The sequence below is a fragment of the Trichosurus vulpecula genome, chromosome 3 (genome assembly GCF_011100635.1).
Source record: "Trichosurus vulpecula isolate mTriVul1 chromosome 3, mTriVul1.pri, whole genome shotgun sequence".
In the NCBI taxonomy this organism is placed as follows: domain Eukaryota; kingdom Metazoa; phylum Chordata; class Mammalia; order Diprotodontia; family Phalangeridae; genus Trichosurus; species Trichosurus vulpecula.
This window is the reverse complement of record NC_050575.1, coordinates 439,153,704-439,169,532: the sequence shown is the minus strand read 5'-3', so window position 1 is coordinate 439,169,532 and position 15,829 is coordinate 439,153,704. Positions and strand designations below refer to the sequence as shown.

The following is a 15,829-nucleotide window of genomic DNA, read 5'->3' as shown; positions in this document are numbered from 1 at the left end:
ACTAATTACAGCATTCATTAATTACAGCATTCATTAATTACAGCATTCACTCATTCATTCATTCATTCATTCAAAAAGATAAGGAGAGGGAATTCCAAACAAGGGTAACTTCCTATGCAAACACCAGGAGGTAGGAGATAGAATAGCATGTGTGATGAACAGGTAAATGTATAATTTAACTGGAATAATTCCTGGTTACATGTTAAATTATTGATTTCATGAACCTGGTCAATAGTTTCTGGGATGGACTTGGAGGAGGATAACCCACAATTGTATATAATCAATTGTGAGTGTGTGCGTGTGTGTGTGCACGCGTGCGCATGTGCGCACATATATGGGTGTTGTTGGACATACTTTACTGCATGATTCCAAAATCAAATATTGATTATTTGAGAATTATCTGTGGTTTTAGATTTAATGTTATATAATGTAAAAGGCACAAGACCTGGGTCCTAATCTTGGCTTTGACATTAACTTACGGTGTGACTTCAAGCAGCTCACTTACACTCACTGGGCCTCAGTTTTCTCGTGTATAAAATGAGGAATTGGGACCTTTTAGATCCCTTAGAGATCTAGGTGTATGATCCTATGGGCTATAAAGGGGTTTTCACCTCTATCAGTGGAGGAAGTACCTGCCTGGACAAAGGGCAGACTCTTGAAGCAGGGAAAGAGGAAGATGATCGATTAGAACACAAGAAAAAGAGTGTCTGCTTCCTTTTTTTATGGATTCTATTCTTATGTGGACAGAAGTAGCTTGAGATGTCATTTCATTTCAGAATCTCAGAGTCTCGGTGTTGGAATGGACCTTAGTCGTTTTCTCCAACCACCTTTCCCTTGATGAGGACTCCCCTCTACATTATCCTTCACAAAAGAGCTGTCCAGCACCTGTTTTAAGACCTCCACTGACAGGGAACTAACTACTCACTGCCCAGGCAGTCCATTCTACTTTTGAATGGATTGAATTGTTAGAAAACAATTCCTTGCATGAAGCCTAAATCTGCCACCTTGGAAGTTCCACCCACTGCTCCCCCTAGAAGTAAGGGGGAGAAGTTGAATCCTTTTTTCTCATGTAGCCCTGGAGATAATTGAAAACAACTATCATATCTCTCTCTGTTCAGGCCGAATGCTAGCATTTTTGTCAACCAATCCTTAATGATATGCTCCCAGACCTCCTAAAATTCGGATTGTTCTCCTTTTGACATTCTCCAGTGCACCAACCTTTCCAAAACTGTGATACTGAGGATTAAATACAAAATAACAGACACGGTCTGACCATGGGAGAGGGTAGCAATACTAAATCATATATATATCCTTAATAATGTATCAAAAGAGCCAATTAGCTTTTGGTGCTTCCTTAGTCACACTGCTGTGTTCTACTGTCCCCATCCTCTTTATTTGGTGGAAAGGCAACTAAGGTGCAGAGAGGTCCATAAACCCCATGATCACACCAAAATTAAGAAACAAAGCTAACACTACTGTCTGAGACAAGTGCTGTCATGGAGACAGGAATGAGAGAAATCCAAAGAGACTGATGGAGAAGACACAGAAAAGCAGAAAATAAGATGAGAGAGGAAGAGAGAGAAAGAGAGACAGAGACAGAGAGACAGAGAAACAGAGACAGAGAAACAGAGGGATAGATGGAGACAGAAACAAAGAAAGATAGACAGACACAGAAGCAGAGACACAGAAATAGAGACAGAGATAAATGGAGAGACAGACAGAGACTGAAGGAATACACAGATGATTTAACCATACTCAAATGATGGAGAATGTGATTTGAGGTATACTAGTGTTTTAGAAAAACAAGTGTATTAGGAGATTACCTATGAGGATGAATTGGTTTTGGTCCTTGCTTTGCTCCTAACTAGTTCTATGATGTTTGAAAATGGAGTTACTTATGACACATATTATTTTCACTTTTACAGATAGAGAAACTGAGGTTTGGAGGGGGAATTAATCTATCAAAAGTAATACCACAAGTTAGAGTGGCAGAGGTGGGACTATAACCCAGATATTCTGACTCTGAGGCCAGGTCTATCTTTGCACTGTGTCATACTAGCTTTCTCAGAAGCACATGGCTTTGCAGTGGAAGATTTTCAAGTTGGATTTCTTTGACCAAGTAAAGAAGTGGAGAACTTTTGGGACTAACAAGAAACAACAAATTTATTAGCCTTCCTTGCTAGGTCAGCATAGAGTAGGCTCTCCAGGCCAGTCCAGTCATTTTACAGATTTCCTCTAAGATCACTTCTGAGCTTAATTGTAGGATTCTTCTTTAATAAGATTCCCCTTTAGAGCAAAATGAAATGCATTTACTCACATTTAAAAATAAAGTCATTTGACTTTTAATGTGAAAGGTAGAGTTCTTTTCCCAGCATTAACAACTCTTTGAGAATATCACAAGCCACCAAAGTTGGGAACAAAAAAAGGAAAGTATTTTCCAACTTGACCTCTAACCATGGCTATAAAGAAGCAATTGTATTTCTGTACACACTTACAGCAGGGCAAAGGCAATATAAGGCCAGCTTTGGATTTAAGAATACCAAGGTTCAAGATGTTTCTCTGACACATACTGGCTGAGTGACCCTAGGCAAGTCATTTAAACTTACAGTGACCCAAGCAAGTGTCAAAGGCCATCAATTGCAAAGCAGTTGCATTGGTGAAAAATTACCTGCTTGACGTTACCCATACCAATAAAATCTAAATTCCACATGGTAAGGATAGGACATAGAGAATCATACATACCTACATTCATGCATATGTATCCATACAACCAAGTATTCTTAAGGTTACACATATGTATGTGTGTATATACACACATGTGTGTATATACACTCACGAAATATATGTTCACACATATGCATTGCATGTGTGTTTGCAATATCATCTGTGCAGAGAACTTGAAACTTGTAAAATTCATGCCATTAGTCATATATAACTTACAGTCATAGTTACCTGAGACACTGAGGTTTTCAATGAGCTGGTTAGAGTCATAGAACTAGTATGTGTCAGAATCAGGTTTTGAACTCATGTCTTCATGACTCCTAGGCCAGATTTCAAGTTGATACATCATGAACCTTCTCATATAGACAGTGTCACAAGAATCAACTCAGTTTTAAGCAATTAAAGCTTAAAATTGCACTAACATTTTGGAGACACCCTGTCTGTATGGCTATATGGAATATACACGGATTCATGCATACATACATACATACATATACACTTGCATAATGTGATACAAGGTCATTCAGTATTACATTCTGAGATATGATTTAGGACTTAATCAGTAGTATGGAGACTTTCTAGTGTGGAAACTGTCTCTTCCACTAAGACAGATCAGTTACACACACACACATAGACACACACACACATACACACACACACACACACACACACACACACACACACACAGATTCACAGTCAGTATAGGCTTATCCTATGCCAGGAATTGCCTTTGTAGCTAATGACAAACTTCAGATATTTCCTGTAAATTCTTTTTCAAAACACTATCCTCACTTCTTCCCCTGAAGGGAAAGAGAGGGAGAAAGGGGGAGAGGGAGAGGGAAAGAGGAAGAGGGAGAGGGAGAGGGAGGGAAGAGAGAGAGAGAGGGAGAGGGAGGGAGAGGGAGAGGAAGAAGGAGAAGGAAGAAGGGGAGAGGGAGGGAGAAAGAGAGAGAGAGAGCGCAGAGAGGTGGGAAGTTCTCACACACACTTTTTAATACATGTGCATTTTAAACATATAAATATCCACAGTACATAAAATAATATGAATTCTTTCAAAAAAAATCCCAATAATCAACACACCTAAAATTACTTACTAGATAGAACTGCATCATATACGGGAATCCAAATTTAGAGTTGGAAGTTAAGGCTCCTGGCTTTAGGTTTGAAAGTTAACACCACGTTTTCTCATAAGACAGGCATCATCTGGAAACAGGGTGCCCCAAATCTCCTGTGCTTGGCAGAGAGCATTAGGTTGTACCAAACAATTTCCAGAGGAGGCTTCAAACCATTTTATTCTCAGCCCTGCAGCATGGCTCTGAATCCTCATTGAATGGATATGTAGGGAAAGGTATAAAGACTGTAGCCAATATTTGTAGCTGCAAACAGGAGCTATAGTGCCATCCCCTTAAAAATCTGGCAGGACAATCATCAATCCAGGGCAAAGTAGGGGAGGGAACCCCAAATTAAGTTGAGCCCGAAATATAGGAGCACTTTCTTAGCAAAAACAAATGGTTCATTTTATTCTTTTTTCCTTTTGCCTTTCAGAAGGTAGTCAGGTATGGTGGCCAGAGAAATTTGTGGTGGACAGATTGGCTTAGCCAATGAAGAAAAAGATGGGAGCAGAAGTGGGAAGAGACAAGCAATCTACAGATGCCAGTGAGGCCCTGAAGAACAATCTTCCTTTGCAAAAAATATAGCAATGAGGCCAAAGAGCAGACCCTTTGTTGTGGCTACGTCACATGTTACATACCATGAAGAAGTCCTGGATCAATGTTATGATGGATCTCTGAACAATTCTTCTAGGAGAAACCATTATCAGTTTCTATAACTTCATACAACACACCTCAAAGAAGGGGACCCCATTAGCACAGGCTTCCTGAGTCCCTGAAAATATCTTCCAAACTAACAATGCAAAGGATGACAGCCACTGATGGGTTGGGACTACATCTAAATGAGGAACAGACAATGGAGATGAGGCTTTGGAAGCAGTGAGTGCTAACAATACTGTGCCAGAGAAAATGATGGTAAGCATTTCTGCCAAGAAAGCTTTGTGGAGGATGAGGCTGTGGAGTCTGAGATTTACAAAGATGCACCATGCATCCATGTTTAAAAAAAATAAACAAATTTAAAAAAGAAGAAATTGGGGAGAGAGATATAAAGCACATACGACACAGTGAATCAAAAGCACTCAGTTCCACAACTGTTTTGTACAGATGGATGAAAAAAGCTGTATGGCATGGAGAATGGTACCATCAAGGCAGAAGAGAAGAAAAGAAGCATGGCGACGGAAATGCGACAGCATTGCTTACAAGCAAGAGTTTGGAGGGTAAAGACCACTTAGAGGGGGAGGAGGGCACAATGCAAGACAGATTACGGCTTTGCAGTGGAAGATTTTCAAGTTGGATTTCTTTGACCAGGTGAAGAAGTGGAGAACCTTTGGGACTAGCATGGAACAGCCAATTTCTTAGGCTCCCCTGCTAGGACAGCACAGAGTTGGCTTTCAAGATGGTGTCTCCAGGCCAGCCCAGTCAATTTGTGTCATAATTACCTTCTTTTTAAGTAAAATCATTCATGAACTGGAGCTTCTGCATTCAAATTGGATTTTGTTTTTTCTCACTCACAGTTAAAAAACTTGCCTGAAAACTGAATTATTTTCCCACAGTGAAATTCCTGAAAAAGGGCTTTACAAAGAATTTGGATTCATGGACAACCCAATCCTCACAAGCCATCCACCATCTTGAAAATGTTGTATCATGAGTAATGCCACACATTTAAAATGACATCACTGCAGTTGGCTGGGAGAGGGGTGGGAAGAGATAAAGGTTGCTGGAGCCACATTTCAGAATTTGAGTACAAATCACAATGACCAGCAAGCTGTGGGCTGGAAAGTTTTCTTTACTTCCCAGAGTTTGAGTTCAGGGATGAGGGAGGGAGAGGAAGACATGGGCAAGAAACCCAACACCTCCATATGGAAATCCTACCAAGAAATACTGCATGTACTAAATATTCCTTGAATTTTCCATGTTGATTCATGGGATGGAAATGGACCAGATGATTATATTTCCATGGCAAAAAGAAAAAAAAATGGGAACAACTAAGCAAAGGAAATATAATTGTTAGTGTTTGACAGCTATGTTAGTTTCTTTTTGGCAACAGCACGTCTTCTAGGTCTTAGGTCATTGATAAACCTAGTATGCATTGGAACCTGAGTGAAGGAATTCCTGGCATTTTCATCATCTTTAAGACAAGAACACAGGCCTCCATGTAGAGGTCCTGGCTCTTGTACAGAGGATGCAAATTTCTAATACTGACAAAGGGAAGTAGACTTACAATGAGTAAATATACAAAAGCCCCAAATAATTACAATCGTCACAGCTTGGCAATGAGTTTCCAGACTATGAAATTAGTTTTCTTGTGAAGAATGGAGATTTTACAAGGCTAGTATAAACACAGGGTAATTGGAAAATCAAATTGCTCCTCACCAGTTATTGTAAGGTCTGGAATAATGGCGATAGCATTTGAAAAAGCCTCACTATGTATGAATCACTAGTGTATGACTTGTCGTCTACTTCTTCTATTTTGATGATTTATTATTATTATTATTTTTGGAAACAGTACTGTTGCCAAGAATGGTTCCCTTACAAGTGTTGCCACAGTGGGACCTTTAAACTATGACATCCAAACACCAGCTTACCCCTGATACAATTAGCTCTCCGCCCAAGTTCTGTACTTCAGCCTTGACCTTGCTGCAGATATTAAGCTGGTGGCAATACAAGGCAATTCGTTGAAGGTAGGCTAATAAATCCTGTTTGCACGCGGAATCAGGACACTGAAAATAAAAAAAAAAGTGGCATTCTCAATTACATAGCACCTTTTATAACACTCGTCACATCAAATCTCACAGAAGGACATGATTTAGTGTCTATGCCATATTAGCAAAGCACTACCCACCCATCCCCTTGGGATGGGAGTTAATGGTTGAGAATTATTCTTTCTGCTCCCACAGAATCCCATGAATTAAAATATGAAGATATCCCAGAAAGACCCTATTGATATCATCTGTAAATAATTAATTACCCTCTTTGTTAGTTGCCTTCTGCAAAGTAAAGACAGCTAAGTAATCTCAGAGGCTATTTTGCAGAGAACTCCATTCAGCTTTCATGAAGCATGGGAGTCTATTGGCGCATAACACCCAGCCATTCTCTCCTGGAAGGAAATCATTTATGGTAATCTGCATGCCGCATTAGAGGATATGATTTCAAGTTGCTGCTTTAATAAGAAGAAGACGAAGCAATTTATTCCCTTTGCTTGTCTAAGCAGAGCATCATTCTTATTATAGCATGCCTGTCTCCATTTTGGACTCATTGTGAATCTCAAAATTACAGCGACCTATTCAAGGCCCTTAAAAGTAAGCAGCTTGGAGAGAGTTCATAACCAATACAAGTGGAAATGTCCTTAGAACAATTCATTCAGAGTCCATTGAAATGAATTATAGAAGGGAAGACACAATTGTTCCCCTTGCCCATTACATGGCCAGCTAAGAAAACGGAGTCATCATTCTGAATGGTAAATGGAATATTCTGGACTGCATCAATTATTTCTGTGACTCGAGAAAGTACACCCCTGCCTCCTGACCTGCCTCATGATTCCCTAAGAACCCACATGTGAGTCTCAGTAATTGGACTTCTGGGAGCTTGGAAATGAAGAGTTTGAGAGTGCTGGAAATTCTAGATTTGATTTGGTATTTCACTAACATGATCATGAAGGCCTTCTGAATAAGCACAATATAAAAAAGTGTCCAAGGCTAATCACGGTGGGCTTTGGCATATGGTTTTGTGTATGAGAGTGTATGAAACAGAGAAATCCAAGTCAGGTACTAAGAAAGGGTTCAGCCAGTCTTGAGAAGTTTGGTAGCTTCTATCTATGTAATTCAAACATATGATTGGACACAACCATACTTTCTCTTTTGATTAAAAAAAGCAAGGAAGTAGGATTTAAGGAGGTCACTGAGTTTAACCTCCTCTCTGCATGGCTGTTACCAACACGCCTTCTTCTATGCTATTGCATCTATCAAGGAAGAATCCCAGGGAGACCATTTCTCCTTCCTGCAACTATTTAATACTGTAATATTTATCCTACTCCTGAGACCCATGTACTGAAAAGAATTAACTTTAAAATGATATCTCTCCAGAGAGCTGACAAAGCTTTCAATACAAATACCTTGGAGCAAATTAAACTGGAAGGCCTATCTCCTTGGAACAGTAATTAAAAATGCAATAGTCCATAAAAAGTTTATATTGCATGCATATCTCGAAACTTCGGGAAAACATTTTCCAGTTACAGAAAGGCATCTGCGGATGGCTTCCCCAGCTTTGTTCATTGTCAGCTGTTCAGCTGAACCTCATCCAGAGGAATTTAAAATGCAAAAGAGCATGTCTTCCCAAGCGGAACACCTCTACCACCACTCAGATCCCCACAATGGTATAAGAAGGTCCTGATCCAAGAACAATAGAAATGGCAAGTCCCTTTCTGGTGGTTATTCCCACAATGAGAAAAAAAAAAAAGCACGAGAGGGTGTCTTGGGTAGATAGAATGGGTTCTTTTCTTGTTACACCATTCTGCTTTCCTAAGCTCATTTTTCTTATGATCCAGTTCCATTCAATATTATTCTTAAATCTTAACTTATTGACACCCTTGTTCTATCTCTGATCACACCTCACCAAATACCAATCCTAGAATTCTCCTGCCATCTATTACCATTGATCTTCTTCCAGGATATGATCAAAACTTTAGGAAATCACAAAGCAGTTATGACTGGGTCCACTGCAATCCTATTAATCTTATCGTTCCAAACCTTCACATTTCTCTTCAAATTGATGACATCATCCCTTCCTTCCACTCTTTTCATTTCATACTTTGCTGAAAAAATGAGGCCATTTCCTGTGAGCTATCTCTTCTGCCTTTCTCCTCATCCCAGATCCTCCTAACATGGCTACTCACTTCCCCCTCCATTTCTCCATGTTCTGTTGAAGAGATGGCCCTTCTCCACACCAACACCAACCCCTCTACACAAACTGGAGATTCCCTTCCCTCCCACTTTCTCAAGATTGCCTCCCACTGTCATCCCTGATCTCTACCATACCCATTGCCTTGCTCCAGTGAGAACCCTGATAAGGTTTGATAATAAATTTGTAGCGGACTCAGTCCTCAGTCTTTTGTAATTTCCTTCAATTCTTTTCAGTAGCACGGAAGAGGAGCAATCTTTATGACAACATTCATTTCAGTACATTTTTAAGTGTTCTCATGCTGCCTTCCCCTTTAGAGTCGAACTCTCTTCAAGACAGGGAAAATAATTAAGATTCCCCTCAAATACGAACTCTCCAAGACACAATGTATGTATGCACGCAGGCTATGTGCTCAATAGACCCAGAAAATTTATGTTTTGTAGAAATAATGGTAGATTTCCCTGAGAGAAATTTCCTCAAATCTCTGTTACATGGTCATAGATTTGAATTCAGATTTAAAATCATCTGAGTTGAACCTCCTAATCTGAAAGATGAAGGAACTAAAGCCTAAGATATAAAGCATGTTTCCCTAATGTATGCGCTCTACCATTATAAACTACTGCTGTTGTTGTGTCATTTCAGTAGTGTCTGACTCTTCATGACCCTATTTGAAGTTTTCTTGGCAAATCTATTGCAATGCTTTGCCATTTCCTTCTCCAACTAATTTTACAGATGAGGAAACTGAGACAAACAGGGTTAAGTGACTTGCCTAGGGTCACACAGTCCTTAAGTATCTGAGGTCAGATTTGAACTCATAGAGAGGAGTATTTTTTATTATTGTGCTCTATCTACTGTGCCACTTAGCTGCCTCATAACAAACTATATGAGGTTCAAATTATAATGGTTTCTCTTATCTAGAGGTCATTTATCTAGGAGACTTAGCTATGCACAACACAGTTGAGAATTCAGAAGTAATCAAAAAGCAGTGAAAAATCCTCTGGGTGGCTTAAATAGACAAAAGTATTACAAATTTCATCCTAGAAGAAGCCTTAGAACTCATCTAACCTAAACTCCACATTTTAAAGATCATCATAGCTTTATCATTTATAGAACCTTGAACTTACAAAGTGCTTCGCATGAATTACCTTATTTGATCGTCACAGCCCCATGAGGTGGGTGCTACTATTACCTCCATTTAGAGCTGAGGAGGACACTGAGACTGAGAGGGGCCAAATCACTTGCCCAGGATCATACTAGCTATAAATGTCTGAGGTGGGATTTGAACTCACATCCTTCTCACCCCAAGTCCAATGCTCAGTCCACTGTGTTACCTTGCTCCTAAAGATGAAACTATGACAAAAAGAAATGAGGCAACTTGCCCAAGGTTACTTAGGCAACAAGTGGCATAACTGAAATTTGAACTCATGTCTCCTGATTCCAAAAAAGAAAAAAAAAATAGTATTCTTTCAATTTGAACACATGCTTTACTCACAGGAAAATCCTTTACCATGACCTTAATATGTGCTTTTTAGCTATACAGGGTCATGGAGCAAAGGCTGACATGTTTATATGTGGTTAGAGAGGACATCTCACGGGCATTGTACTTGAGCCCCAACTAGTGATTTGTGGGTCTGTGTGTGTGCATGTGTGTGTGTGAGCGTGTGTGTGTTTGTGAATGGGGATGGGGAAGTGTTGAATCCCCTAAGCAGGTAACTGTTTATTAAGTATTCCCTAAAATATGTTTACTTTAAGAAGGGAGTCAACCAAAATGTGAATACTCCAGGCTACAGGGATTGGAGGAGAGCCATTTTGTTAAGTGCAAACAGTGTTACAGTTAACCCTTCCATATCTCAGGGGGTTAGGGGCTCAGCACATCTGTGAGATGGAAAATCTGCATAATTTCTTTTGGCCCTCCCTTTGTACTAGAGAGGTTTGATTTTTTTCTTTTATGGGGTGCTTACAATACCTTATTGTAAAATTTGGGGTTAATATTTGGTCGTGGTCTCTGTATCATGTGCTAGCCTTTGTGCGTCATCTGCAGCTTCCATAAAACTCCCTAAAAATTCCCATTTCATTCTTATGCCAACCCATGATCCATTGAAACCACAAGGGGGAAAGGTGTTATGTGGAAGGGATAACTGTACTTATTTCAGAATTGCCTGAGGGTATTACTGGATGAATGTCCAGTAGAATTACCATTTCCAAAGATGAAACTGAGCAGAGGGTCACTTACATTAGTATCATCTGTTGAACATATTAGGGAAATACCGTGGCTTCCATTCCCAAATGATTAAAGAGCTACCGTGAGTAATTTCCCACCCACCATCAAGGTCAAATCAGCAAGGGATTGCTGAATTGGACCCAACTAGAAGAGGAATGAGCCTGAATACATTTGGCAGTGAACCCACGGATCCATTGATAAAATGGGAACCATCTTAAGTGTTACAGACTGATGGGGAGACTATGACCAGAGACTATGACAACACTAAGGACTTGACAGTAGAATTCTTGGGGGAATTCATGGACAGATGATCGCAAATTTCCCAGTTGGGGAAGCAGGGACAGTGAATGGAGAAAACAAGATTTCCCTTACAGTAGTGGACCATTTCCATTTATTCAAGTTACTGAAGAAAGGCAGTGAAGAATAAATAATAGACAGACAGTCTTGAAGCCAGGAAAAAAAAATGATTCCTTCTTCACTCTGACAGGCACTGGTTGTGTGATCCTGGGCAATTCATCTTACTTCTCAAAGAAGGTACCAATCTACTGTAGAAGAATTAGATTCCTCATGGAAATTTATGGATACCAATCCAATCACTGCTCTTGTCCTATTAAAAATGTGAGGCAGCATAGGGATAATGGGCCAGTGGATAAGCCTTAGAATCAGGAAGACATTGGTTCAAATTCTGCTTTAGCTACATCTAGGCTGGGTGACCTGAGCAAGTTACTTTACCATTCAGTGTTTACACGAGTCTCTTATGAGTTGACAAAAAAGGAGGCCATTTTGTATTAGTAGAGAGAGTTTCCTTGGTGAAAGTTCTTGAAATCAATAAAATCACATTTCCAATTTTGAAAGTTGTTGAAAAAATGAAATTAATACTAAGTGGGTAATGTAGCCTGGTGGATAGTGGACTGGTCTCCATGTCAGGAAGACCTGGGAGATCTGAGTTCAAATCCTGTCTCTGAGATAGAATGAATACATACATACATATATATATATATATATATATATATATATATATATATATGTATATATACAAATACATATAATATGCATGTACATATATATATATACATACACATACACACATACACGAGAGACAGAGACAGGGAGAGATGGACAGACAGACAGAAACTAGGGGACAGTGCTCTCAAAGAGCTGTATCTATAAAATCTAGATGAGTGACTGATCTGGTTTTGTGGAGGCAATTTACCAAGTGGATGGAATCATCAAAGAAATATAAGGAAGGATAGAGTTTTCCCTTCTTGCTTTTTGTTTTAAATAGGAAGCAGTTAATTTTTTTTAATTCAAGGCAAGCTGAAGAAACTCAGTGGTCTATGACTAGAGAGTCCCCGATTATCAGGAGATAGAGAAGGTTTTTTAATTAGGTTACTTCTGAACTTTAAGAACACAAGTTATGAGGACTCTTCTCTAAGCTATATCTAACTCTTTCACCAATACTGGGACCAGGGTGACAAAAATGTACACAAAGTCTTTGCCAAGTCCCACATTTCATTCTCTAAAAACATTTATTGGCACATAAAACCCAAAACAGAGTCCAGCTATGCATCAGAGAGTCCACTCAGAAGAGTGCCTAGCTCTCCCCAATTAGATTACCTGGTCAGCCACAGCTCGGGCTAATTTATCCATTCGTGAACCAGCTTCAGCAATTTTCTTGGCAGCATTAATGACATCAGAAGTGTTTTTCAATGGGCCTTTCCCTCTGAAAGAATACAAGACATAAGAATTAACATGCAAGTGTAACATGATTTTTAAAAAATTAAAATATTTTAAATTCAGATAAAAAGATAATAAAGATAAACATTAAAACAACAATATCACACTGTCCCATCACTACTTAAAATGAAGCACTATGTTTACTTAGTATTTCCTGACTTAGCCAGGGCCTTCCTTTCTTAACAACAACAAAAAATAAGAAGTTAAAGAGTAGATAGTTATACAGTACTCTCAAGTTCATGAAATGTTTAACTCTATTAATTCCATTGATCTTCCTGACAACCCTGAGTAAGGTAGTTCTAGATGAGAAAGCTTAGGCTCAGAAAGTCCCATGGGAAGTATGTGTTGGATTGGGATGTGAACACAATTGTCCTACCTCTATGGCATAAGTTGATAGATTTTGAATTGGAAGAGACCACATTGGCCATGTAGTCTGGGTCCTCCTTTTCCAGGAAGTGATTTGACTATGATCGCACAACTGCTAAATGTCACAGGCAGGGTCGCATAACCGAAAAGAGCCAACACAGAATTCTGACTCAAGTTTTCCTAACCCCGAGAGTAGTACACTGTCCTCTGTGACACCTTACTGACATTTCAGTTAGAGGAATTGGATACAGAATTTGTGCTTCCCAGGTAATGCCATCTAAGCACCCACTGAGAAGTTCAGGCTGTTTGAATATCATGCCTAGTGCATTTCATTTTCTTTTGGCAGCCCCACAATCCAAAGAAGCTGTGACCCATGAGCCCAAAATTATGAACAATCATCTCTTTGCCTTTCGTCCAAAGGTAGTTAAGTGACTTGAAGCGTAATCTGAGAAAATACATTCAGATCCCACTTCTTGTCCTTTTGCTACAGCTGCTCATCTCTTTATATCTATCAAATATTATTTATAAGACAGCACTATGGGATACGAAACTAAATCCCACCAGCCACGGTTCAAACATGATGTGAAGGAAATCATGCCCCAAGCAATGCAGACAGGGCTCATGGTGTGCAGTAAATAATTACTCTAATCGACACTCATTAAGAATTGTTAAATAGGAGGACATAAAGTACTCTTTTATCAAATAGGTATCAAAGAAAACGTGTTTGAATTTTCTTTAATCTCAGCAGATTTTTTTTTATTCTTCCCTAAGTTAACTAGTTCCAAATGTAATGTTATGATAATTTAGCATCTCTGTCGTTCGTTCCAACACTCACACTAGGAAATGTGAAAGTTACAGTTTCTTGGGGCAATAGCCCTCCCATGGTATGAGTTAATTTTTCAGTTGCTGTTTAGATTTCAAAACAGAGACAGAGGTTTCACACGTGAATTTCAATGCAACATGGATGAGTTACAGATATCTAGACAATCCGGTTCCCTCCTCCTGAAGCTGGGGTATTTATTTACATAAAAGAGCTTCCTGGTTATTTTCCAAGGGTTTTTTTTTTTTCATTTCTTGCCACTGTGTTCTTGTTGGTTTAAAGGGAAGGTGAAAAAGTCAACATTTAATAATGGTCATAAAAGTATAGATCTAGCTGGTGCTGCCAGGTTGAACTCAGTTTCCTGTTGGAATGTTCATTTAGACGGATTATTTCTCACTATCTCCACTGCTTTCTAGTGTAGCTTGATGACTAAAAGCATGGTCCCCATAACTGTTCTTTCCCAACATAGTTACTAACATCACTGTGCATTTGTTCTTATTTCTTGTAAGAATCTTATAGGACTCTATGATCCAGTAGCACTGGGCTCTCCTCCCCCTCCTCCCTTCCTCACTTCTCCCCTATCTTCTTCTGCCCTCCTATCCCTTCTTCTCTCCTCCTCCCCTTCTTCTCTTCCTTCTCCCATCCTCCTCTCATAAACATGTTTGAACATATAGTACACATTAGCTTATATTATTATATCTATATCTGGCTTTTATCTATCCAAATTTTGTGTGTATGTAGTTGTTTACATGGTTTCTCTTCCATCCTCGAGGGTAGAGAAGGGTTTTGTTGTTCTTGGTATCTCCAGTGCTTAGTACAATGTCTGGAACATAGTTAGTACTTAATGAATACTTTCATGGACTAAACTAGGAAGTGCTTTCCTGGTTGGTTTAGCCAGGAAGATGTAAAAACAGGTCTGATCTTTGGTCCACACTGGCTACTATTATGACACGTTGAATGGTGGGCAGAGTGTGATAGAATGGTCTATGGCTCTTTCCCCAGCAGGCTCAGACTAGATAGCAGGAGAACAGATAGTAGGAGAACAGGAAGGAAAGACTGTGGGATGTTAGGCAAGGGACTTATAAGTTCTCTAGAGATCTCTTTTAGACTATAAATTACAGAGAACATTGTTACTGAAGAAGACTTAAACCAATGAAGGGATCTTCCCTTCTGAAGTTGCCTATAGCAATGAACTCACAGTTCCAAACTCCACAAACTCCATGGAGTCCTATGCCTCTAGAACAAAATAAAATTATTTTTGGAGCTTTTGAAGCCCTTTAGAGCCTTGGCCTAACCTGTCTTTCCAGCCTCACTGGATACTACTTCTGTTTCCATACTGGGTGGTCCTACTAAGTTGATCCTCTCTCTGCTTCTCACACCTAATGCTCCAACTCCCCACATGGACCCGGGCTCTGGCTGTTCCCTATGCCTAAACAGAACCACCTCCTCACCTCTCCGTCATAAAACTGCTCTCTCTTTTAAAGTGCATCTTAAGTACCACCTTCTATATGAGGCCTTTTCTGGTTTTCTCGACCAACTCAGAGGCTTTAGAGGTCCCACCTTCCAAACTACCTAGTATGTGTGTTTATTAATTTTATATTTATAATGTATATATATGGCATTCTGAAGGAACACCTTGAACTTTCTTCCAAAGCAGGATGAATCTGTACCTGGGCTTGGGTGAGACATAGGTCACCCTAAGCTTGGGGCCAACGATCTTGCACAAATATGGTGACTATCAGTTTCCTTATTCCTTATTTTCAACTGTATGTGCTTTTGGTGACGACCCAAAGGTACATACAATATATAAGATGTTTGGTGATTTAATTAGATTGAGCTCCTCCTTTCCCCTTCCCTCCTCTCCCAGCCAATCTCCTTTCCTTTTTTCCCCTCTCCTCTCTTCACAAACACATCTGAACTCCCGTATGCAAGTGACAGTTGTCCCCATAAAAATAATTG

General features: G+C 39.5%; 1 protein-coding gene across 1 annotated transcript in view; it reads right to left on the bottom strand.

Moving 5' to 3' along the window:
- The window catches only part of CTNNA2 (catenin alpha 2), a 165,694-nt gene that overhangs the window by 44,474 nt on the left and 105,391 nt on the right, over positions 1-15,829 (bottom strand). Inside the window, exons 7-8 of the mRNA XM_036751104.1 lie at positions 12,565-12,670; positions 6,416-6,550 (exon numbers count right to left, since the gene is read on the bottom strand). Of these exons, the coding sequence (XP_036606999.1) occupies positions 6,416-6,550; positions 12,565-12,670 (241 nt within the window). The remainder of the gene's footprint in view (positions 1-6,415; positions 6,551-12,564; positions 12,671-15,829) is intronic.